The sequence below is a fragment of the Rutilus rutilus genome (assembly GCF_951802725.1).
Source record: "Rutilus rutilus genome assembly, chromosome: 5".
Classification (NCBI taxonomy): domain Eukaryota; kingdom Metazoa; phylum Chordata; class Actinopteri; order Cypriniformes; family Leuciscidae; genus Rutilus; species Rutilus rutilus.
The window spans coordinates 33,642,117-33,665,071 of NC_140213.1; the positions used below are offsets into that span (position 1 = coordinate 33,642,117).

Here is a 22,955-nt window from a genome sequence, read left to right on the forward strand (position 1 = left end):
ACACTGGAACTTGTATAAATCTTTCTTTCCTGTTTATAAAAATACTGCTGCCTGGTCAACATATTCGGCATTATAGATGTTTGGACTGGCTAAATATGGTAACTCGTAAGATTCTTTGACAGCTTTTTAAAATCATATTTTATGCATTAGATTATAGTAGTATATTAAACCAAGAGTAATTTATTTTAAACAAAAATACACAAACAAAACATTTCGGATGTTTTTTTTTTTTAGGTTTAATGTAATAATACAGTTTTTTAGTAAGGCATAAATATCCAGATAGTTTCAGGGGACATTATTCAAGCATTTCAATTTTAAGTTATCTCAACAAGAAAAGTGCACGATTAACAGAATGGATGCTTTTTAAATTGGTGCTACTTATATGCTCAGTGCTTCAGATCAATTAGTTATGTGTATGAGGCCTTTTTCTGCCATGAGTTCTGTATCTCTCTCTTAAACACTGTAATTAGTGTGATAATAGGGTTAGTCACGTGACTCTCAGTGGTGTGCTATTATCATCACGTTCAACATAAACAGAAACAACCACATCAGTAGTGACATGACATATTTATGACTGACGTTGGTGCAATTCAAGCGCAGGATATCTTAGCACATGGTAGAAAAATTGTTTACATTTTTTCACAGTCTACATAAGAAGTGCCAGACATCATATGTTTTCATATGTCCCTCTCACGCTCTGCTAGATTGAGGCATGATGCCGACACATGTCAGTCATATCTGGACGATATGTGAGTTTCCCTGGGGGGCGGTAGTGGAGCAGAGGGCGACCCCGACACTTTGAAATTCTTCCTCAGTTTTGTCTGTCTCTCATTATGCTCCTACTTTCATATTCAGTCCTTTTCCTTTGATTTCCTTTTCATTTCTTTCTCATTTATACTGTATGTTTCTTTCTTTCTTTCTTTCTTTCTTTCTTTCTTTCTTTCTTTCTTTCTTTCTTTCTTTCTTTCTTTCTTTCTTTCTATAATCTGATTGTTTTGTCTCATCTCTGTTTTTGATTCTCACATATTTGTTCTTCTCATCCTCATCTCTGCTCGTGTTCATGCTTGCTCTGCTCTCTGCATTTTACATGTAAGATTCTGACTACCTCATTTCACATGATAATGCTTCTTACATCATAGATTTGATGCATGTGCCAGTGTTGTTAATGTGTGCAAGATCAATGTGACGAGCAATACAGATGAATTAAGTCATTCGTTTCCAAGAGCAAACATTGTTTCTTGGACTTTACAGAAACAGAATATATTACCTCGTAAACTGGAACGAGCCTCAGTTTTGTTAAGCAACCCATATTTTAATATCTACATGGTTCTTGCTCAAAAACATGAATCATAATTTAACAACCACAATGTAATGAAAAAGGTATTCATGAGAACAAACATGTTTACAAATTGTCAGCACTTTTATATTTTATAATACAATACATGTAGATGTAATCTGGTTAAAAAAGATTTTCTGTTGTTTCATGTTTACATGCAAATCATTTTTTTCAGAGGTAAAGAAATATTCACTTGTTAGTGTGCAGAAACAATCTTCTACTCACATTCTCTACATTTCTATATCGTTCAAAAATGTGAATGTTTATGAAAGGGGGACACAAAGGAGATTAAGTGTAAATAAAATACAGATTTTTCTTTCACATGAAAGTATTGAGTTTAATTAATTTTCTTCCTTCTCTGTGTAGAATAACATATTAATCAGATTTATGCCTCCGTAAATGAACTTTTTAAACACTGTATATTTCTATAGCTCAACAGAAACTTTCACCATGATGTATTGTAGACCTGGAATACATTAACACTCAATCCAAAGCTGAAAGTAAACTACAGAGAGAGAGAGAGAGAAATGCAGCATAAATTAACAGCATTCGGTTCTCCTCTTTAGAACCCCAAATTCCAGGAACCTGTTACACTGGATTTTCTGGATGCGGAGCTGGAAAATGACATTAAAGTCCAGGTATGGCACAACACACACATACAAACACACAATAGCATGATCTCAACATTATTATTTTATTGCTATATTGATGAAACTGGTTTTGATTCAATGTGCAAACGCTTGCATTATGGTGTTTCAGATTTATAAATGTGTGTTGATTTGTAAGTTGTGATTTGATAAAATAGAATAGAATAGAATAGAATAGAATAGAATAGAATGTCTGAGTTTCTTGAAGAACTGTTTAAACCATTTCAGTTACAAAACATGCTGAAAAACCCCTTTTGCTCATGGGATGCATATTTAGCATAGATAGTAGGGATTTATGTGAGTAGTTGACATTAAGCCTGACCACACAAGTCAAGGAACATTTTTTTTTTATGTTCTTGTCTGCATACAAATGAAATGTAATTGCAGATGAAAATGTACATTAGTATTCAAAGACTCAAGGAAATATGTTACTGTAATTTCTTTACTAAAACACTCCCACATTTTTGATGTTATCATAGCTTTTGGATACTATTATGGTAGTAAATTGGCAATGGTAGACACCTCTGTGATTCATATACCATGGTATTTTCAACGTATCTTTAAATTTACCATGTAAATCCCGGAGTATATGAATATTGTGTTGACATATTAACACTGATCTTCTGATCTCTCTCAGATACGGACTTTGATGATTGACAGAGACCCTGGGGAGAAAACGATCGAAACGCTTGTGAAATCTCAAGATGAGGTGTGTAGATCTTCTATAATTATTCTTCTTTACCATATTTTGTCCATATTTGGTTCAGTTATACCTTTCATTCCAATAACAGAGATACATTGATCGAGGAATCAGGACATACACCTGGGCACCAGTTAACGGGACAGACTACAGGTTTGAAGTCTGAGTTATGGCATTACCTATGCAAAGTGTTTCATAACTCCCATAAGTATTTGTATGTATAAAACACGTTGTCTTTTTCTTCTCTGTGTGGGTGTTCTGCAGCCTGGCCTTGGTCTTGCCTGAATACAGTCTGCATTACATCGAGGCAAACCTGGGGAACACTATAAAACAAGCCATGTGTGAGTACCGCCTGTTCGCCCAGAACATACAAACCTGCTCCCCACGTTGAGCAAACACACTATCATTTACTAAAAAGATCAGATAGAGCCTTCGGTATGCAAAGCTATTGTTTTATGAAATAGCTGAGACTGCTTGCAAATATTTTTCATCGGCTCGCAAGAGAGGTCTGCCTGTTTGTGTGTGTGTGTGTGAGTGTGACCTCGATTGTCAGGGCTGCTCTCTGTATTAAACTGAGGTCCAGCTGGTCTCCACCCATCCTGAGCAGTGTAGCCAGGCGTTTGATCTGACTCTCCCCAGAACACAGGGGCCCCGGCTGGGAAGAGAGACTGCTAACGCTCCCTCCCCTCTGGACATGTGCTGTTGAGGTCCAGATCTGCACACATACACAGACGCTCAGCTCATTTAGAGGAATATTCCAGGTTGAGCTCTATTGGTAGCATGTGGCTTGCTGTCAATTTCGCAGAGAAAATGACTTCAGCTTGTACCTCGTTGCCCCATAGACTTTTATTTCTGTATAATTATTTTGTTTGCTTTTTATAAACCCAGGTACACGTCAAACTTATTTTCAGTGGTAATTGACAGATGCTGTCGATAAAGCTTAACTTGTACTTAAGCCAGAACATATCCTTATAGGAATAGTTCTCTCAGAAATGAAAATTGCCATTATTTACTGACTCTTGTGTGGTGCCAAACCTGTATACTGTCATTTTTCTGGAAACCATAAAAGGAGAAGATTTATGTTGCGTTCATAGTTTAAAAAGGAAAAAATAATTATTCTAGTATATGCAGTCTATATGGTTCCTGCCTGTCTTTTGAAGCCTTATGAACAGACCAGAGTCATTATAGTCATGCTAATCAGTGATGTGAATTCGAGAACCAGATCAGTCTGATTCTTAAACTGGTTGAAAAGAACCGGATCAAAAGAAAGATTTATTTTCCGATTCAGATGAAAAATGTCAGAATGTTGAGTAAATAATGACTTTTTTTGCCCCATCTTTTGGTGAACTATTTATTTAAAACAAGTTTTTCTGTGATCTCTCCTTTCTGTCTTTCAATCTTTAAATGACAGCACATTGGGGCAAGTACTCTCTGTCTGTCTGTCTTTTAAAGTTCTTTCACTGTATGTTCTCCGGATTTTACCTGGTGTTATTGAAATTATTTACATTTGTTTACGCATGATTTTAAGTTTGAGTTATATGCTTAACTCATTTGTTTGTTTGAGTAGCCACATTTTTTATGCATGGTCTGTGCAAAGTCAGTCGATTAATTGCTGACAGTGTTTGGTGCTTGTCTAAACATGCATACAGAGTTAGATATGTTAAAAAAAGATGTCCAAATAAAAGATTCCAATTTTTATTATCCATGCAAATATAAACCAATACATATTTTCACTTTTATATGGTAGGATGCGCTATTATAGCCTGGTAATACCAAACTCTGCTACTTCGCTTTGCTTCGTAGACAGAGTCTGGCATATCATAATTGAAAAGCGTTTTCTTTCTCGCGGGGGGGGGGGGGGGGGGCGCTTGTCGGAAGTTTAAAATCATTGGTTCCCGTAAGCCAATCACATAACGTTTGGTTATGGCGTGTGTTATGCGCATGCTCAGCCGCATCTAACTTCCACTGTAAACACATGTATGATGCGAAAACAAAACCATCGAGCGAAATACCGGAGTGAACATGGCTGTGAACGACTTTTGCAGATTATGTGAAGTAAATCTACGCATCCACGGTCCAATCAGTGTCTACGTCACGGCTCTCAGCCCGCCCTCTGTTCGTTGATTGGCCGGCTGTTTTCAGGCCGGAGAAAACGGAAAGCTATTACGCTTTCTCAGACTGAATACAGAAGCGAAATGAAATTGAGCGGAAGTAGGAAGTCTGACGTAGTCAGGCTAGCGCTATTATGCATCATCTGAAAGAGTACAGAATATCTGGATCAAAACACAGGCGAAGAAGAAGCAGAAACATGCGATAGAAGCATTGCTTATGCAAATGTAAAATAATGCATTCATTAAACATTAAACAGCTTATAAATCAAAACTGCTTAATGTTACCGAATGAAATGTCAACACAGGAAGAGATATAGGACTGTTCAAGCTTTGGGGGTTGATGGACTTGATCATGTTTTGATCATTGCTCTGAATTTTTTTTCTTTTTTTTTTCTTTTCTTAATAAAGCAGATGCTCTGTTCTTTCTTTTGATATATTGTATGTCCATACAACAAAATATTCCGGGGGCCATGACATTTTTGTGAAATTTCACACTGTCAGTTTTTGGGATTGACAATTGCATTTACTTACAGGTATGAGTCCTGAAATGTCCCGTTCACACAGCAACTTGCAGAAGCGTCTTGAATACTGTCTGTATGAACGTGCAGCAAGAGTCAAGCCTGTATTCTCTAACCAGTAACCAAAGCGACAGTGACCAAATTAATATCAAAGATTGTGACGTCCATAAGTCTTATCACTTTTAACACGACAAGAGTCCAAGCCTTTCATCCCGCAATGCACAGTAGACATGCGTTTGTGCATTGGTTGTCACTCCTGTGAATAACCGAACTGTGTGTGAACGTAATCATATTAAGGACTAAACTACAGGACTGACAACCGTATTCTGGTGTCTTGTAAATGTCGCCAATAACAACACTAGTTCTGAGTGGTTCTTAGCTTGTTGATATGCAGTTGCTGGGTGGTTTCTAAGATATTTATATACATTACAAGGGTGTGCAGAGTAGTTACTAGGTCATTGCTAAATTGTTGCTAAAGTGAACTTGGGTGGTTACTGACCCAAGTAAAAAGACCCCACCAATACGTCTCTATGATATTCTGGTCCCTAGATATGGTCCAGGTCCCTCCTTTAATTTATATCTATGAGATAATCACAAGCCCTATTTCTTTGACAAGTAATAGCACACCTCTCCTCAACAAGCCGTAAGATTTGATGTATCATTCTCCCATATCTGTGGCGCAAAGGATTGCGAGATGAATTATGAGTTTTATTCTTGCAACACTGCACAGGGGCCATGTAGAAGGATCATACTAGAATGCAGAGTTCTGAGCCAGAAGCATTTTTCTCCTTCTCACTGTTCATCAGCATCATTTTTTTAGCATAACGGTGCTTTGTAAGATCACATAGCTTTAACTTTAGTCATTACAAGCAAGAAAGCCAACAAAGGAAATTTAAGCTTGTGAAACAATGAGTAAAGCAGGTTTGGAGGACTGGAAGGGGCCACAGAAGGTCATATTGTGGCTTGTAAGCAGTAGCGTTCAGCTACTTGAGGCACCAGCGGTCACAGGAATTTTATGTTTTGTTCGCAAGTTATAATTATTCATCTAGTTTATTACGTGCAAGCGTGTTTGGGTGTGTGTTAATATGCTAAAACTGATATTTCTGTATTCTGGAGTGTGCTACCGCAGATATGGGTATCTCTTTCTCTCTCTTCTTCCCCATATTCCCTTTCTCTCCATTTCTTGTTGTAAAGGATCCTGGCACAGGTTTATAGGCTCGTAAAGAGCCAGGTCCATATGGTTATTGAGAAAGGGGAAAGAGGCAGCGGTGCAGAGGTTAGGTCTTTGCGGTGGTCTTCAGAGTGCTCCTGGATACCTTAGAAGCCCAATTCCACGCTTTGGGAGCTCCACGGGGCTTGTTTGACCAAAGCCGAAAGCCGAATGTAAACTTCAGACAGGCAGAACGAGAGAAGTGTGGCTTTTGGGAGCCATGTAGAGCAAATAATGAGAAGAACAGGTGAACACGGAGTTTTCTCGAGGGACGTGTCCTTACGGCTGGTTGTAACCAAAAACTGTGATGATGCACTTGGCTGCTTGGACCGCAGACCCTGGACTAGACTGGATCTTACAAGTTCTGGTTGTTTAGGCTTGATTAGCCTCATATGTGTTTGTCACCAAGTACCCAGAAAGTGTTTGTTGGAGATCAGAGATTTTAGTTTGAGAAGAGAAGAATCTGAAATGGTGCGAATTATATTGACGGCAAATTCAGTGCAGATGTGAAGTCTTTAACTTATTGACACATTGACAGAAGCTTCAAACACCCATTGGATCACAAACAAGGGTCTAACACCACCCTGTTTTGACACAGACACACAGACCGTATTATGTGGGCCTTACTGTCAGCAGCAGATGAAAAGCTCTCCTAATAGCAATAACGAGAGTAGAGCTAATGATGGCCTGTGTATAGATGCAGACGACAAGGCCTCCCTCCAAGTTTAGGGTTTCTAGATTTAATTGAACAGTGCTCCCTATATAGAAAAAACTTTTTAAAATAGGTTTTTGCATTTTTTGAAGGACCCCTCAGAAGGCCCCCCCGAAACGCGATCGGGCTAATTTTAGCCATGATTTGGGTAGTTTTGATTAGCAATTGGTTGAATTTTATTGTGCAGGCCTGGCAACCTTCTGTAGGGCCTAGTCACTTGTCTGTAGCTGGCCAAGCATGCTATTTAAGCAAAGTTAACTCAAGTTATCAAGTTAGATATATCTGATCATCCTCCAAAATGTGGCCACTATTTACATCTCATATCGTCTGTAAACTCTTGCGTTACCAAGGCAATGACTGACAGATTTGTATTATATTCCAAAGAGCTCCGTAATCAGCCCTACAATGGAAAATTAAATCATATCCATACCAGGCTGGAGCAGCATGAAATGGAACGGTTAAGCAATGAGAACGGTTTGGCCCAGCGGTGGTGTGATGCAAGGTGGTTGCCAGGGCATTGCTAAGTTCTAAGTGGTTTAAAAAGTGTATCTATGCAGTTGCAAGGGTGTTCTAGGTGATTGTTAGGGCATTAATGGGTGGTTTCTAGAGTCCAGGTGGTTGCTTAAGGCTGGCCCTACTAAAAGATTTTTAAAATCTTACCTGTTTATCAAAATGTGAGAGACCACAAACATGACAATAAAAAAAACATAGATTTAACAGTTTCATTTTGTTCCTATAGTGTGTGGAGTGCCGTGATGCGACCAAGACAGCGCACCACCCACTAACAAATTACATTCGCAAACAACCAGAGTCCTGACTGTGAACACAGGAAATCTTGCAAAAACACCCCCTGGCCAAACGCGACTTTAGAGTAAACAAACATGGCAGACGATGAGCAAGAAGAAATGGTGATAATAGTGTTTGAACTGCTTTTTACAGAAAATTCACAGAAAAAAGAAAAAGAAAAAGGTTTGGATGAACTTGTGTTGTGCTTCCGTCTTCCTTCAGCTCGCTTTCTGATTTTCTTTTGTTCCACTTGACAATATACAGAGTGTGTGTGCGTTTGTGTGTGCAACATGTTGGATATTTACGATCTGAGATCAGTGCTGCCCCGATGTTCTTCCGAGCAGATTCAGCCACACTTAACACACATCACTCCACAGGAAAATCTGATAAGATAATCTGTAGAGCCATCGAAATAGTCGGACATTAGGATTGTTGGAAGAGGATAATTGGCCTGCTTATCTTGTAGTGTGTGGGTGCCTTTTTTAGCAGTCAAAAGAGCCTACCGTCAAGGGTCTGTGATATTCTGGGATCTAGGAAAATAAAATAAAACAAAACAAGGTTCTTCAAATCTGGCCTTGGAGGTCCACTGTCCCACAGAGTTTAGCTCCAACCCAAATCAAACTTTCTAACAATCCTATGATCACTTTCTAACAATCCTGAAGACCTTAATTTGCTTGTTTGGGTGTTTTTAATTTGGGTTGGATTTAAACTGTAGGATGGTGGACCTCCAGGGCCAGATTTGATGAACCCTGAAAATAAGAAAATAAAATAGTCCTGGCTCTAAAAACCTATTCATTGAGCCATATTTGAAGCTGTTTTAAATTAGCCAGAAAATATGTAGTAAATTCAGTAATGCATGACATCTCATTGCTTTAGTGAAAGTATGTAAATTGGAACTAGCACTACTGTAAATTATACTTGTTCTTTTGGCTCTAGTGATTCATAATCATATTTGATTTTACAACGTTCTGAAGTAATTGCCTCAAACATTAGCCAAGAACACAATGTTGTGTACACACAAAAGGCCATCAATTCTCAATAATATATTAAGACATAATTAGATGCATTTTAATATTTTGAGCTACTGTCTTGAGTTGTTTTGCCTAGCTTTTTTTGTTTATAGGATTTCATTACATGCACAGTCAATTTAACTTGTTGTAACAAAAATGATGGTTAATCCTTTGTTTGGCTTGGTAAATGTGCAGTCCGGAAGTTTCTAGACACCATCTAGATGGTCTGGTTCTGTTTTGGTTTATGAGATGATCTACTGGCTCACATCAATGACTGATTGCTTGTGAACCTTTGATGAACAAAGAGAGTTTGATGTGACTTCACCAAACACTGGCTGACCTTTTTTTCTGATCGTGAATACTGCATGCCAATTTGTTCAACCATCATGTCATTTGATGTTTTCATCAAGCGTCAGAATTATTTTACCATGCCTGCCAAACTTTCCGCTCACTCCTCTCGTAACTCTCCGTTGAATGGAAAGGACTGTCTGCATCCATTTCTTCACGCCTATAATCTCAAACTCGCGTCTTTGTTGTGTGTCCAGGCTTTGGCTTAATCTGAAACCGCCATCGTCTCCAAGTGCATGTTTTATTTGAAATGCTGTTTTCAGAGTATCCGGTTTACAATGTTGGACATCTTTTGGGACTATGATCGACTGTGGTAACTTTGTCTTTCTCTTTGTCTTCTGATTGGTTGGATTTTCACCACAGGGAACAAGGGCAAGTACTGCACCCTCCTCTTCTAAGATCTTCACGTTTTATTACATTCGTCAGTTATTGTACCATTTTATTTTCAATGTCATTTGCATGCATCTTTTCCTGCTTTTTTCCAGAGCAGTCATGTCACATCTGTATGCGTGCAATTAAAATAATCTGTTACTTCTCATGAGTGCATTTCAAACCATTTATTTTTTAATCTATAAACATTACATTGATTTTGCATGTTGTTAATTGTTTATAATTTTTTCCCAGTTTCTCCTGTAAAATTTGTTCTGTCCAATCAACCGATTTGGGTTTTTGCAATGGCCAGTGCTACTACAGATAACTAGAGATTGGCATGGTGGATATAATTCTGAAATATATATTTGATTTCCCTCCCAAAAAAATTAAACCAGCCTAAAAATGTTTTGATGGTCTTTGGTGGTCTCTCAGGCTGGTCTGTTGGCTGTTTTTTTTTTGTTCTTTTTTCAGCTGTGGATGCCAGCTGCAGACCAGCTTGCCATCAAGACCATCTAAACCAGTTAAGGCTGGTTGTATGTGTGTATTACAATGAAATTAACATTTTGTTATGCCATATTAACTTGAATTTCACTTTTCTAGTCCATGCCAGTCTAATCTCAGAATGGCCACATATTGGCTGATGTATTGGTCTATCACTACTGTCATTTTATAGTTTTGAATATTTTTAACATGATCTGTCTAAACATGTCTTTCTCTGTTTCTCTGTGTAGTCTCTGAGACCATGCAGCAGGAGAAATTTGAGGAATATGGGTACACCTTTATTGCACCCAGGTAACACACACATATATATATATACACACACCAAGCAAAAACAGCAGACCTCCCACAGGGTTTAGTTGTGACAGGTTTATATGGGCTGTATCTAGACTCCATTGGTCTTTGAAGGCCTGTAAATTCACACCTTCAGACCCACACATTACTCCCCTTAACAATGGATCCCACAGACACGGCGGCAGCAAAAATGTTTGGTCTCAACTTCACACTACTTAAATGCACAGGCCTCATTGTGGTCATCAAACTTGTGTTTTTTCTGTGAATAATTATTAAACTTTTTTTCAGGGAATACTGCAAGGACCTCAAAGTCACATCCAACAACACCCAGTTCCTGATGGACTTCAATGAGTACATTGACAGAAAAACACCAAATGATCCTATGTGTGAGTCTATCTATCTACCTACCACCCATCTATCTATCTATCTATCTATCTATCTATCTATCTATCTATCTATCTATCTATCTATCTATCTATCTATCTATCTATCTATCTATCTATCTATCTATCTATCTATCTATCTATCTATCTATCTATCGCAAAATTAGTATACATAGTAACATTGTGTAGTGCAGTATGATATAAATGTTCAATTCAAATGAACAAAGAAAACACCCTCTGTGAACTCTCATTGGTTCAAAGTTAAGTGTTTAAGTGTTTTCAGAGTCATTTTTGCAGTGACTTTAAACCAACTGTAATCGAACCGACTGGATATTATATCTAATGCAAAGACATCTAAGTTTCAAATACTTTTTGGGACCGCTGTATCACACTACCTTTTGCATGTGTAAACCACTGCTGTCATTATTAATGTAATGATATCAGAGGTGAGAGGACTCAGATTACTCTCTTGTAGGCGCTGAGTCAGGTTGATTCCCGCTCAAGTGATGTCAGCGTGTGTGGCGGGCGGTCCCGCTGTCTGTGAAGGTGACCCCTGTCAGCACTTTGTTTAATCAGCCTGTAATTGATTAGTCTGCTCGGTAATGACTCCACCGCTGTCATCCTAATGTTCATACTCGTGATGACTCACTGTGTTTTCTGTAAAGAGATGCTATCACTGCAGCGCTCACACGCAAACGCACCCAAAGATGTTTGCTAGCTTTTTGATTCCTCAGATAGGCATTACTTTTGTCCTGAAAAGTATTCAGCAATGTTCATGTCACCAAACTGTTGCTTTTACATTTAAAAGTCCATATCATATAATGTTTTTTTTTTTATATATATATATATATATATATATATAAAAGTCCACGTAATGCTTTAAAAAAAAAAAAAAAAGTGGAAATGTAGCTTTACATAACTATTTCCATCTTTTCCCTCTCTCATTTGTAAATATAGGTGTGATAAATACAATATATTTTACTGCTGTTTAATTTTATATACCACTGTATCCACTCTCAGCTTTTTTATTTTTTTATTTTTTTAAGAAAAATAAATAGGTAGCTATATATTAATGTTCATGGTTGTGATATAGACCGATATTGTCACGGACTGCTCAGACACAATTGTGGATCCAAATGCTGCTTTATTAGGGCAATCCAGAATCATAACCCATAAAACAAGCAATAGGTCAAAACACGGGGCAGATAATCCAAAAAGACGATCTCCGAATGCAACGTAACAGGGAGAGTAAAGATGGAAAGCTCCTAAAGCTTAGTTCCATATAAATTCACTGATAATTTGTTGTTTTGTCGTTAGTGAAAATCAATATTGACCTTGTATTTGAAAAAGGATGCTCATATAAGAAGCAATACTAAAATTCTGAGTCAGTTCATTCACATTCGGAGATCGACTCCCATTCAAAAGGCAATTTGACCGAAAACGAAAATACGGTCAAACTTAAAAGTGGCGTTTCCATTCTAATTATGCCTTTAAACGAAAGTTCGCCTCGGGTAGATTAACAAAAAAAGACCCTAGGTTGCATTTTGGCAAGAGTTACCCTTTAAATAGGCAGGCATTAACAAGATAATGAGACACAGGTGGGTGGAAGCAATCAAACATAATAAGTCCAGGCAATGGTTTATGGGAAATGCAGCTAATTATGGTAAAGCAAATGAGACGGGAGGAGTGCCCTCTGGTGGAGATCATGGGCACTCCAGCTGACGGATGTAACAGATATATATCCACTAGACTGACAAACAATTTCTGTTTTCAATTTTCTAGTGAATTTTGAATAAATATTAGGTAGAGTATAATTTCATTTCAACAATTTGTTTAAATCTGTACCAGCCACTGACAAGCTCAAACCAGTCAACTAGTAGACCATATTCTGGGACAATGAAGTTTGAACAAGGAGAATCCTGTTTTCCATGACATAATCCAAATCCTCTCTGTCTGTATTTGTCAGGTAACGTCAGTCTTGTAAACCGATTGCTGCTGGATGCCGGTCTCACGGCGGACCTCGTCAAAGTCTGGAAGGAGCAGAGTGTGTAAGTTTAGGACAAAACACACACATGGAACAACATAAAACACTCATCCATGTCTGTGTGAAATGTCTCGAGGTTTCAAGTACAAAGATCTCCAGAGAAGACAGAGAGACGCCTTCATATAACTGCTGAACACAAAGCTCTATTTAAAGTCCTGTCATGAATAAGAATGCTGTCTTAATGTCAAAAGCAAACTCGAGAGTCTAGCAATTATAACCAGGATTAAAGAACCCGACCATCTGGGAGTCCAAAAACACAATAGACATTGCATATGTCAAAATAGTGTTTTCAATTAAACAAATGGTGTTTCAATTAATTTTTTTACACTAAAGAATGACCTAAATATAACATTGTTTTCTTTTTGTTCGAATAGGAGGCTGAATATGTTGTTTGATTGGAATGTCCTTGAAGTAATTGAATTTAACGCAATGAATACCTGAATAAAACACTCACAGGTGTAAAGCTAGTCTGTTTGTGGTTTTTCAGAAAATTCTAAACTAAAACAAAGCTGATGTCTTTTTTTTTTTTCTATTAGAGATGGAGTTTTGGCCCGGTTTGTGACTACAGATGGAGGCATTACACGTGTGTATCCTAAAAGGTATTCCATTCACCGTTGTGTGAAATATGTGCATCTCTCCATCCCCATGTGTGCATGTGTGTGTGAGAGATGCTAAATTCTTTACGATTTTTCCTCTGTCGGCAATCCCCGCAGGGGTTCTGCGGTTGAGACCGAAAGAAAAAGTGAAAAGGCATGTTTCAGAGGATGTTTCTGGTACAGAGGGACTCTTTTGAGATTTCTTATGGGAGCCATGTGCAGCTGCCACTCTCTCTTCTGTCTTTATTAGCTTAAATCTATAACATTGAGTGCTTGAGTTCATAAACTTAGTCTGGAGGTGTAAAACAGCAGGGCAGTGTTAAAGAAGCTACAGCAGTGCACTTATTCACAGTTCATATTTACTCATCTTAAAGCACAAAAGACAAAAGTCTTTTTTTTGGAGCTTCACAGCACCAATTACTGTCCACTTGTGTTTTATGGCAAATAGCGGCATGTACATACTGTACTGCTAATCATATTATTTTGTGTTTCATGGGGGAAAAATAAATTATGTTTTGACTGACTTCAATTAACTGTCGCTTTATTTTAATTTATTTTAAAAAAAAGTAATTGCTTAATTCCTTGATATGCTGTATTTTTAATACTTATAGTAGAAATTAATGTCTACATTGCTTCCTTTATTGCTTTACCCTAGAATCCATAGTTTCATTGACTTGATATGGTGTGATTTATTCTATTTAGAATTTACCTATTATTTTTTATATTAAAAAAAAGTTTAATTGTTTAATAAAAAAAAAATGAATTCCTTGATATTCCATGAGTTCCTCATATAGATCGTGTATGTGAGCCTCAGCAATGTAATTTGCATGTTAGTTACAGTTATAATTAGTTATAATGAATTTATATATTTTACATGGGAATTGAAACAAACAAATTCAAGTCAACTTTTTAAAATATTTTTAATCTTTTATTTTTTATGATTTTATTACACCGACTATAAGGATTATAACAGAATGCCTTTTAATAAAAACCATTGAATCCGCTACAAGTCATTCTCTTTTTGCCTTCATGTAGGATTTTTGGGTTATGCATTCTTGAGTTCAATCATTACATATTGCTGTTGTTCATTATTGAAATGATTGATTCTGCGTTTTGTTTGAAATGCTTCTTAAATTGGGTCTTCCTCTTGCCTTTGTCTCTTTCTCAGTGCTGGGGAAGAATGGGGTGAAAACTCTGAGACCTATGACTCAAGTTTTTACAAAAGGAATCTGGACAATGACATATACATCTTCACTGCCCCATACATCAACAGTAAGAAACACGCACACTTACAGTACATGTCCACTCTATAACTTTTTGGATAGGTGCATGCTCTCTTTGGCATTCTGCTTTACTAAGACAGCTGTTGATCTACTCGAAATGCGCACCTACAGATCTCTTGCCAAGGTCGAGTAAGTTTATATTACTGGGGGATTACCGTTCAATGAGACTACCTCACATTCACGCACGTGTGGTCTGCAGGACTAATACACACACGGTCGAGAAGCACCCATGCGCCAAGACACAACCACAGGGGAACGCCTGGTCCTTGTGTTTATGGGAGGTTTTACCATTTAAGCTAATGGTGAAAGCAGACTGAAACCCTTACAGATCTCTCTCAAACATTTGGGTATCAGATGTAGCATGTCTACCTTGGCAGGTGTTACCAGATGAATTGCATCAACAGCATTTAGATACTAAAACCATGCTTGTTCGGATTAGTTAAATGAAGCAGAGAGTCAATCCAACCTTTTTGGTAAATGCAATTTATTGTTCTGCATTTGTGTCATCTTTTCCCTTGAAACAGAGAGCAGAGAGTCTGGTTATGAGTCCGGTATCCTTGTCAGTAAAGCAGTGGACTTGGACATTAATGGAACAAAACTCAAACCTGCTGGTGAGCTCTTAAAATTCAATTACACTACCGTTCAGAAGTTTGCAATCAGTATGATTGATTGAAGAATGAATGAATGAATGATGAATGAATACTTTTATTCAACAAGGATGTGTTAAAATGGTCAAACGTGACAGTGTAACAAATGATTTCTATTTAAAAATAAATGCTGTTGGTTTGACCTTTCGATTCATCAAAGAATCCTGATTTTTTTTATAATTTTTTTTACCAAAATATTAAGCAGCACAACAGTTTTCATCACTGTTTTTACTGTATTTTTTTTACCAAATAAATGCAGGCTTGGTAAGCATAAAGATCTTTCTTTCTTTCAAAAAATCTTTCAGGCCCTAAACCTTTGAACGCTAGTGTGATTGTTTTCTTTTAAATAAAAAGTAAGCGTAAAATCTTACAACATTTTGTTTTAATAGATCTGTTTATACTGAATTATCTAGGATTTCCACAAAGGTTTGTCATAAAAACAGTAAAGTCACCAGTATTGTGTTTTAAACAAAATATGGTAGTTCTTGCAAAAATTATTTTTATGATTTGTCACTGATGACTAGCAAATGTTGTGACTAATTAATTCATTTCAGAGCTTTGTGCTCTTCAAGGTCTGACCCTGACATAGCTCCTTCTCATCATCAACATTTTATCTTCTTCTTTTTTTTCCTTTTTTTTTTCTTGCATGAATAAGATTTCATCACAGATGTGTTTTATGTTATCATACAGTGGTGGGAGTCAAACTCAACGTGTCGGCCTGGATGAACAGCTTCATAAACGCTACCACCAAGAAAAATGTAAGCAGAAATGACTCCTTTTCTTTATCGGCACATGTGGAAGCTGTTTAGTCACAAACGCAGCCTCTCTAGATGGGCCGATATTGCCGTCTGAGAGCGGAGATGAATTGACTCGCTCCAATAGTCGTTGTTAAAGGCTTGTTTCATGAATTCTCAGTTCTCTCCTCACATAATTTCCTCTCCGCAGTGCAAGGATGAGATCTGCGGGTGCCTCAGGAATGATAAGGTAGGGTGCTGACTGCTTCATGCTGCTCTGACCTCTGTAGTCACTTATCTAAAGCTGCTTTCACTCTCGCTTTCTGATGAATGGCTGTTTTTACTCCTCAGCAAGTGGACTGTGTGATTCTGGATGATGGCGGCTTTCTGCTCATGTCCAATCAGGATGATTATATCACGCAGGTAGAATATATTTACAAGGCTAATTGAGTCTTTTTGCTATTTTAATGCCAGCTCCAGCAATACTATGGGCCCCATCTTGCACCCAGCGCAATTGACTTTGTACACCGACGCATGTATCATTCCTATTTTGCACCCGCGCACAGCGGACTTTTCCCTCCACAGACGCACGTCGGTAAACTAAGAAACGCATTTGCGCTCCCGGGGGCTTTCAGCGCAAAGAGGAGGCGTGTTCCGGCGCAAACGTTCCCTGGTGCTATTTTGCAGGTTTAGAAAACAATTCCGCATGTTATTCATATGCTAATTTAAGGGCGCATGCTTGGCCATAATCAATGTAGCGTGTGCACAACGCGCATACACTTTGATTCTCTCATCTACACAGAAGCAGCAGTTTTCATTTTTGCAAATCATACATTATTACAAGGAAAAATATTAACACACACGAGGGAAATCATTGTTGTGTCCATGAAAATGTGAAAAAATAGGCATAAATCTAGCTTACACATTTACCCAAATTATTTTACGCCTGTTTAACCGAAGCTAATTTGGGTGGGTTTCTCCCATCCCCAATGTCACCTCTCTGTCTTTTACGGCCCTGACGAGAACGTCTGTCTCCTCAGCTGTGAACCGCTCCTGGCGTGCGCCTGGCAAATCCGCCGTTATAATAGCAATCCGCCATGGAACGAGCGCGCCTGCTCTTAAAGGGAATGTGAGATGTCGCTCTGATTGGTTTATTTCACGTTACGCCCAAACCACACCTATGAATAATGAAGCTACTTCAGACCAACCCATTTTAGATTTGCATCGGGCGCAAGAGTCATTTATCCCGCCGGTATAATAGCAACAGCGCCCAAGGCCCGCCCACAAAGTTACTTGCGTTTCGCGCTTGATACTTGCGTTTCAGATCGTTAAAATAGGGCCCATTATGTTATCAGTCACCTAAAAGAGTCTTTTTCATATGTTCACTCTGATTTACAGATTGGTCAGTTCTTTGGTGAAGTGGACCCGGTTTTGATGATCACTCTGGTCAACTCTTCGCTGTTCTCCTTTAATAAAACCTACGACTACCAGTCCGTCTGTGACCCAGAGAGAGAAACTAAAGCTGCTGCAGGACCCCGTTCTATATACGTGGTAAAGAACTTTATATTGTCAATTTCTTTAGAAAACCATCATGTACTGTAGGGACTTCTGAAAGTCAAATGTTTTGATTGTGTCTGTATTAACTGTCGCATCTATATTTGTGTGTTTGTTTTTGGCAGCCAACGATAGCAGATATGCTAACTGTAGGCTGGTGGGCCTCCACTGCGGTCTGGTAAGAAGAAATAGACACTGCATGCTGAAAAATAGGCAGATGAAGGATAGAAGTGTGAGGTGGATATTCACATTTGTTTGTCACTGTCTCCCTCTTAGGTCAATTTTGCAGCAGCTTCTCCTAAGTCTGACTCTCCCAAATGTCATGGGCACAGGTATGTTAAGTGTTTAAGTGATGGAATTCTGGCTCATCTTTCTGCATTCGAGGAACTTTTGATATTTTAAGAGAAATTTTTTGATGATTCTAGTCTTGTTTTACAAACTTACATTTATTTAGTTTTGTCTAGTAGAATGCATTGAAGTAACTTTGGTTCAGCACAATATAACACTACTCAATGTTTTAAAAAATGACAATATACAGTATATACACACACAAATATTTAACATCCATCCATATAGTGTATTTATACATATATATAATAATTTGGTCTTTTTCTAAAAACTGTCTCTTCCTGATGATGTAATTTAGGCTACACAGACTATTGGGTAATGCTATCCAGTGCAACAGTCGGGTTCCGGAAGTAAAAAATAATTTTCTCCATAGAGCAATAGATTTTTAACGATAATTTATACATCTTTAGGGCTCGTTCACACAGAAAAGAATGGGCAGTGGAATAAAAAAAAAAAAAGCAAATTCTCGAAACATGTTTTTTAAAAGTTGAACTGATTTTAACTTGAGCACCGAATTTTTTTACGTCTAGGTTGTATTTTTAAACAGAATGAATATTTTGGAGGTGAATTTGGATTATTGAATTTTTAATTATGAAAACGTGTGTGAAATGTTTTGACTTGAAATATTCACAGCTTAAATATACAACCACGTTGAATTTCAGCCTATAAAAATGCAAGCCCTAAAAATACAATGCATTAAAATGCAAGCAGGGCTTAATGCAATGCATATTTTTTCCAAGTAGTGCAATTCAACAAGCTTTTTTTGTTTCAGAAACATTTGTCATTATTTTACTTCCATGTAAATTGATTTCATGCAATGCAATTGAGTCAAAATGAATTGATGCAATTAAATCGAACAAGCATCCAAAATTGACTTTATGAGTGTTCTTGATAAGTAGGCTGTTGATCCTCATGCGTTTTGATATTTACAGTATGCGGATGGTGCGTTTGTGTGTTTTCAGCATACTCGGAGGATGACCTCTCGGATGCGTTCTCCAAAGAGAGCTGTATCACCGAACAGACTCAGTATTTCTTTGAGAACGAGAACAAATCTTTCTCTGGAGCTATGGACTGTGGAAACTGCTCCAGGTGAGGACTGTTTTTATTTTTGTACGTGCATAAATCCATCCGCATTCCCTCCATCCGTGTGCGTGTGGGAGTGCGTGTGAGCATGTGCAGATGATGTCAGCGCTCTCTTCCTGTCTCTTCCTGGATAATTGCTCATCCCGGTAAGTCATCCCTCCAAGGATCGAGCAGCTCAGCTTTCCTCTCCGTCCCCTCGTTCTCCAGATCCATCCGACGTCCAGCCGGCTGTAAATCCCGCCGGCCGTGCTGTTTAATGTAACACCGCTAAAGCAGAACGTGTTGGGGTGGGTGGGGGCGCTCGGCCTGACAGAAACTCTACGCCTTTTTTACGAGCCCCACGTGTGACTCTGCGTACGATAGTTTTTCTTCCATGTTAACTACTTTAGACATGTAAAGTTTAACAAGAGCCATAAAGAGAAATCCATTTGTGAGAGCTCAGGAGCTCAAGACCTGAGCTTCGGCATATGTAATTCAATCTCGCTCAGAGAGACATCAACACCAGATCAGTCTAAAGGAACGCATGTACTGATGAGAGAATTGCTGGAATTGCCAGCTTAAGGATGGCTTAAACAGAACATCAAGGAGACTACAGCAAATTATACTTTTTTCCATTATTAAAGTCATATTTCTTCAGATTTTTTGCATTAGTTATCTGAGGTCTGCTTGTCCTCTCTCAGCCCTACAGATCTTTTTGGACAACAAACTCTCCTCAGAGGTTATATAATGCCTCTGTTTTGAAACCTAGTGTGCTGCCGTACTGTCTACTGCCTACATAGACTCTAGGGCTGGATCAATATTGAAATTTCGGCTTTCAGTACAGTACCATTTTCTGGTCCTGTACCTTAGGGAACAAATACAGCTTTAATTTAATGTCAATAATTAATTATTCCTTTTTAAATTAATAAAATAAGTGTTGGGTTCATTAATTCATTAAAATGACAATTAGAATTAAAGCTGCAAGCAGCATTTATCAGGGTTCAAGCAATTAAGGCCTTTAAGGCCTTAAAGCACAAAAGCATCAAAAGCTATTAAGTTTTATTTAGCAAGCATGTAACCACTGACATAATAGATGGAAAAGACCATTTACAGCCAATACAGGCAATGTACCATAGGAAATACATGGTTTTAAAGCTGTTTAACAGTTATAGCGCCACCTATCGTCCGATCTCCATCAAATTTTGCATGCTTGTTAATGATGTTATTTTACTTATGGGCCAATCGGGGTCATACTCTGATAGGTTGTCCCCAAATTGAAGCCTACCATCTGGCCAGGTTTCACGTCTCTAGGCCTTACGGTTTGGCCTGCACGATGCGTTTTACGAATCCTTACAATTACAATAGGGTTTCAGCATTTCATGCTTGAACCCCTAATAATACTGTATGTGTATTTCAGTTTTTCCTACAGAATACTGTTTTTACATCAAAACCCAGAATTCAAACACTGAAATTGTAAACTGAAAATATATCCATATAACGGTTTCAGTGTTATTTACCTGGTGCACAAAAATGTTGGTACTAAAATACAATATTTAATTTTGTTGTGCTTCGATGATAATTAAATTCCACCATATAAAGTGCTACTTTTGTGAAACTACCATTCAAAAGTGGGATCAGTACAATTTAAAAAAAAAAAATTCAAAGAAGTCTGACCAAAAATACAGTAAAAACAGCAATATTGTGGACATATTATAATTAAATAAAAGAACTGCTTAAAATATTTTACTATATTTTAAAATGTAATTTATCCATATGATTGCAAAGCTGAATTTTCAGCATCATTACTCCAGTCTTCAGTGTCACATGATCCTTCAGAAATCATTCTAATATGCTGATTTGCTGCTCAGGAAATATGTCTTATTATTATCAGTGTTGAAACCAGTTGTGCTGCTTAATATTTTTGAAATCTTGTTACAATTCTCAGTATTCTTTCATGGATAGAAAATTGAAAAGAACTGTATTTATTTCTAATAGAAATCTTTTGTAACATTATAAATGTATTTTTAATGCATCAAAGCAAAACACACAAAAAAACTTTTGAATGGTAGTGTATATTCTGGATTGGTTTATAGATAAATATCAAGCAATTTTGTCAAATCCAGTGTGTGTGTGTGTGTGTGTGACTTTCTTTGATGCACATAAAACTATATATCAAGAATATATATTTCAACTCTTTTTATCCATGTAATGAAAGTCAATGTGATCCAAAACAGAATTGTACCTCATTGACTTTCATTATGTGGACAAAAACAGTTCAAAAACCAATTCTTCAAAATGTCATATTTTGTGTCTTGCCAGAAGAAAGTCATACACATTTGATGCAACCTGAAAGTGAGAAAATTATGACAGAATGTTCATTTTTGGGTGAACTATCCCTTTAAAATGCTGTCCAGGTATGCAGCTCACTAGGTTTTGAAACACCGCTACAGTTTCTCACAGGATGTTTTTCATGGAGACCACATAAACCCACCTGAAACACTCCTCTGTGCTCTTATAACCTCTCATGCTCTCATGAATAAAGCATTCCTCAGAGGCCAGACAGATGTGAGCCACTGAACTTTAGGACTCCATGCTTCTCTGTGATCATCAAGCTCTCCGTGTGTGTGTTGGCATGTGTGTTTGTGTGAGTGTGACCCTGATGGCCGCTATGATCTGAGGCTCGTTATGCACCGCTGAGCATGCTGGGTAGCAGTAAACAGCCTGTGATTACTGAGAGAGCAGGTGATGTGTAACACAGAGCTTTAACGCACACATCCCTATATATACGTTTACATGTGCACAGGCCGGTGCAAAAACCTGTGTCACTCTGTTTTAAGGGGAGGGGGGGAGCCGTAAAAGAGAACAAGAGAATGCTATAAAGAAAAGTCACGGCTGAAACTCGTTCGGTGATGACAGTACGTAACAAGCTGCCAACCGACGCAGATTTCCAATATAATACACTCATCTCCTGTTACACTTACTAAAGACTTCCACACATGTGGGGACGGTTTTGGATATGTAAGACGTGTATAATTGATTCCTGACAAAGAGCTTATGCTGACTTGTGCGTAATGTTTTGAGTGCGCGTACCGCCTTTTATACCTGCTTGCTTATGTTTACTGTTCCTTCCGTTAAATGTCATACATGGGTGGTCTCGCTTAGGCAAATGTCTGCTTAGTTTAGAGATGTATAAACCATAATACCCGTCTTACAATAAGCTGTTCCTGTGGGAACTGTGTTTGTGTCATAATCACTTTTCTGTTATCTTGTTTTTTGTGTGTTTTTTTTAAGAATGTACCGGGCGGAGAAGCTCCCTAACACGAACTTGGTGTTTTTAATCTCTGATGCAAAGAGTTCCTGTCTCTCCTGCGATCCCAAACCACTGAGACAAGCCGAACAGCCCTGTATCCTTACATTTATGCATTGTTTCCCAGCGTCTTCGTTCACAGTATACCGCTGCTCATTTATTTCGAACTTCTATTTATCTCTAAGTGAAGACTGAAAAAGAACTCTGCCGTGAGTATATCGGAGCCTTGAGATTGAGATAATTACATTTGTTTTGAAGTTCCAGCTATTGTCCTTATAGATTTGTTTCAGCTACTGGTCCTGACCCATGTGTGCTGGCCCAGAACCCTCGGTACAGGAAAGGACCGGACGTCTGCTTCGACAACAACGTAGACGTATGTTTAAACCAAAAATTCATCTTCATCATTCACTACTTGTTTTTTGTTTCTCTCCTTTTTTTAAGCTAACGTTAATTTC

General features: G+C 38.0%; 1 protein-coding gene across 5 annotated transcripts in view; it reads left to right on the forward strand.

Annotated features, from left to right (window-relative positions):
- The window catches only part of LOC311290684 (voltage-dependent calcium channel subunit alpha-2/delta-1), a 108,549-nt gene that overhangs the window by 82,501 nt on the left and 3,093 nt on the right, over positions 1-22,955 (forward strand). For 3 of the 5 annotated variants that reach the window (XM_084409331.1, XM_084409332.1, XM_084409335.1), the window contains 19 exons: positions 1,918-1,974; positions 2,621-2,692; positions 2,775-2,836; positions 2,948-3,024; positions 10,482-10,542; positions 10,831-10,928; positions 12,892-12,973; positions 13,506-13,568; positions 14,734-14,837; positions 15,373-15,459; positions 16,186-16,253; positions 16,441-16,479; positions 16,581-16,652; positions 17,628-17,780; positions 17,909-17,961; positions 18,060-18,115; positions 19,094-19,220; positions 22,485-22,597; positions 22,791-22,873. In XM_084409331.1, the coding sequence (XP_084265457.1) occupies positions 1,918-1,974; positions 2,621-2,692; positions 2,775-2,836; positions 2,948-3,024; positions 10,482-10,542; positions 10,831-10,928; positions 12,892-12,973; positions 13,506-13,568; positions 14,734-14,837; positions 15,373-15,459; positions 16,186-16,253; positions 16,441-16,479; positions 16,581-16,652; positions 17,628-17,780; positions 17,909-17,961; positions 18,060-18,115; positions 19,094-19,220; positions 22,485-22,597; positions 22,791-22,873 (1,527 nt within the window). Of the gene's footprint in view, positions 1-1,902; positions 1,975-2,620; positions 2,693-2,774; positions 2,837-2,947; positions 3,025-10,481; positions 10,543-10,830; positions 10,929-12,891; positions 12,974-13,505; positions 13,569-14,733; positions 14,838-15,372; positions 15,460-16,185; positions 16,254-16,440; positions 16,480-16,580; positions 16,653-17,627; positions 17,781-17,908; positions 17,962-18,059; positions 18,116-19,093; positions 19,221-22,484; positions 22,598-22,790; positions 22,874-22,955 lie in introns of all 5 variants that reach the window. The other 2 variants (XM_084409333.1, XM_084409334.1) reach the window with 1 other exon arrangement.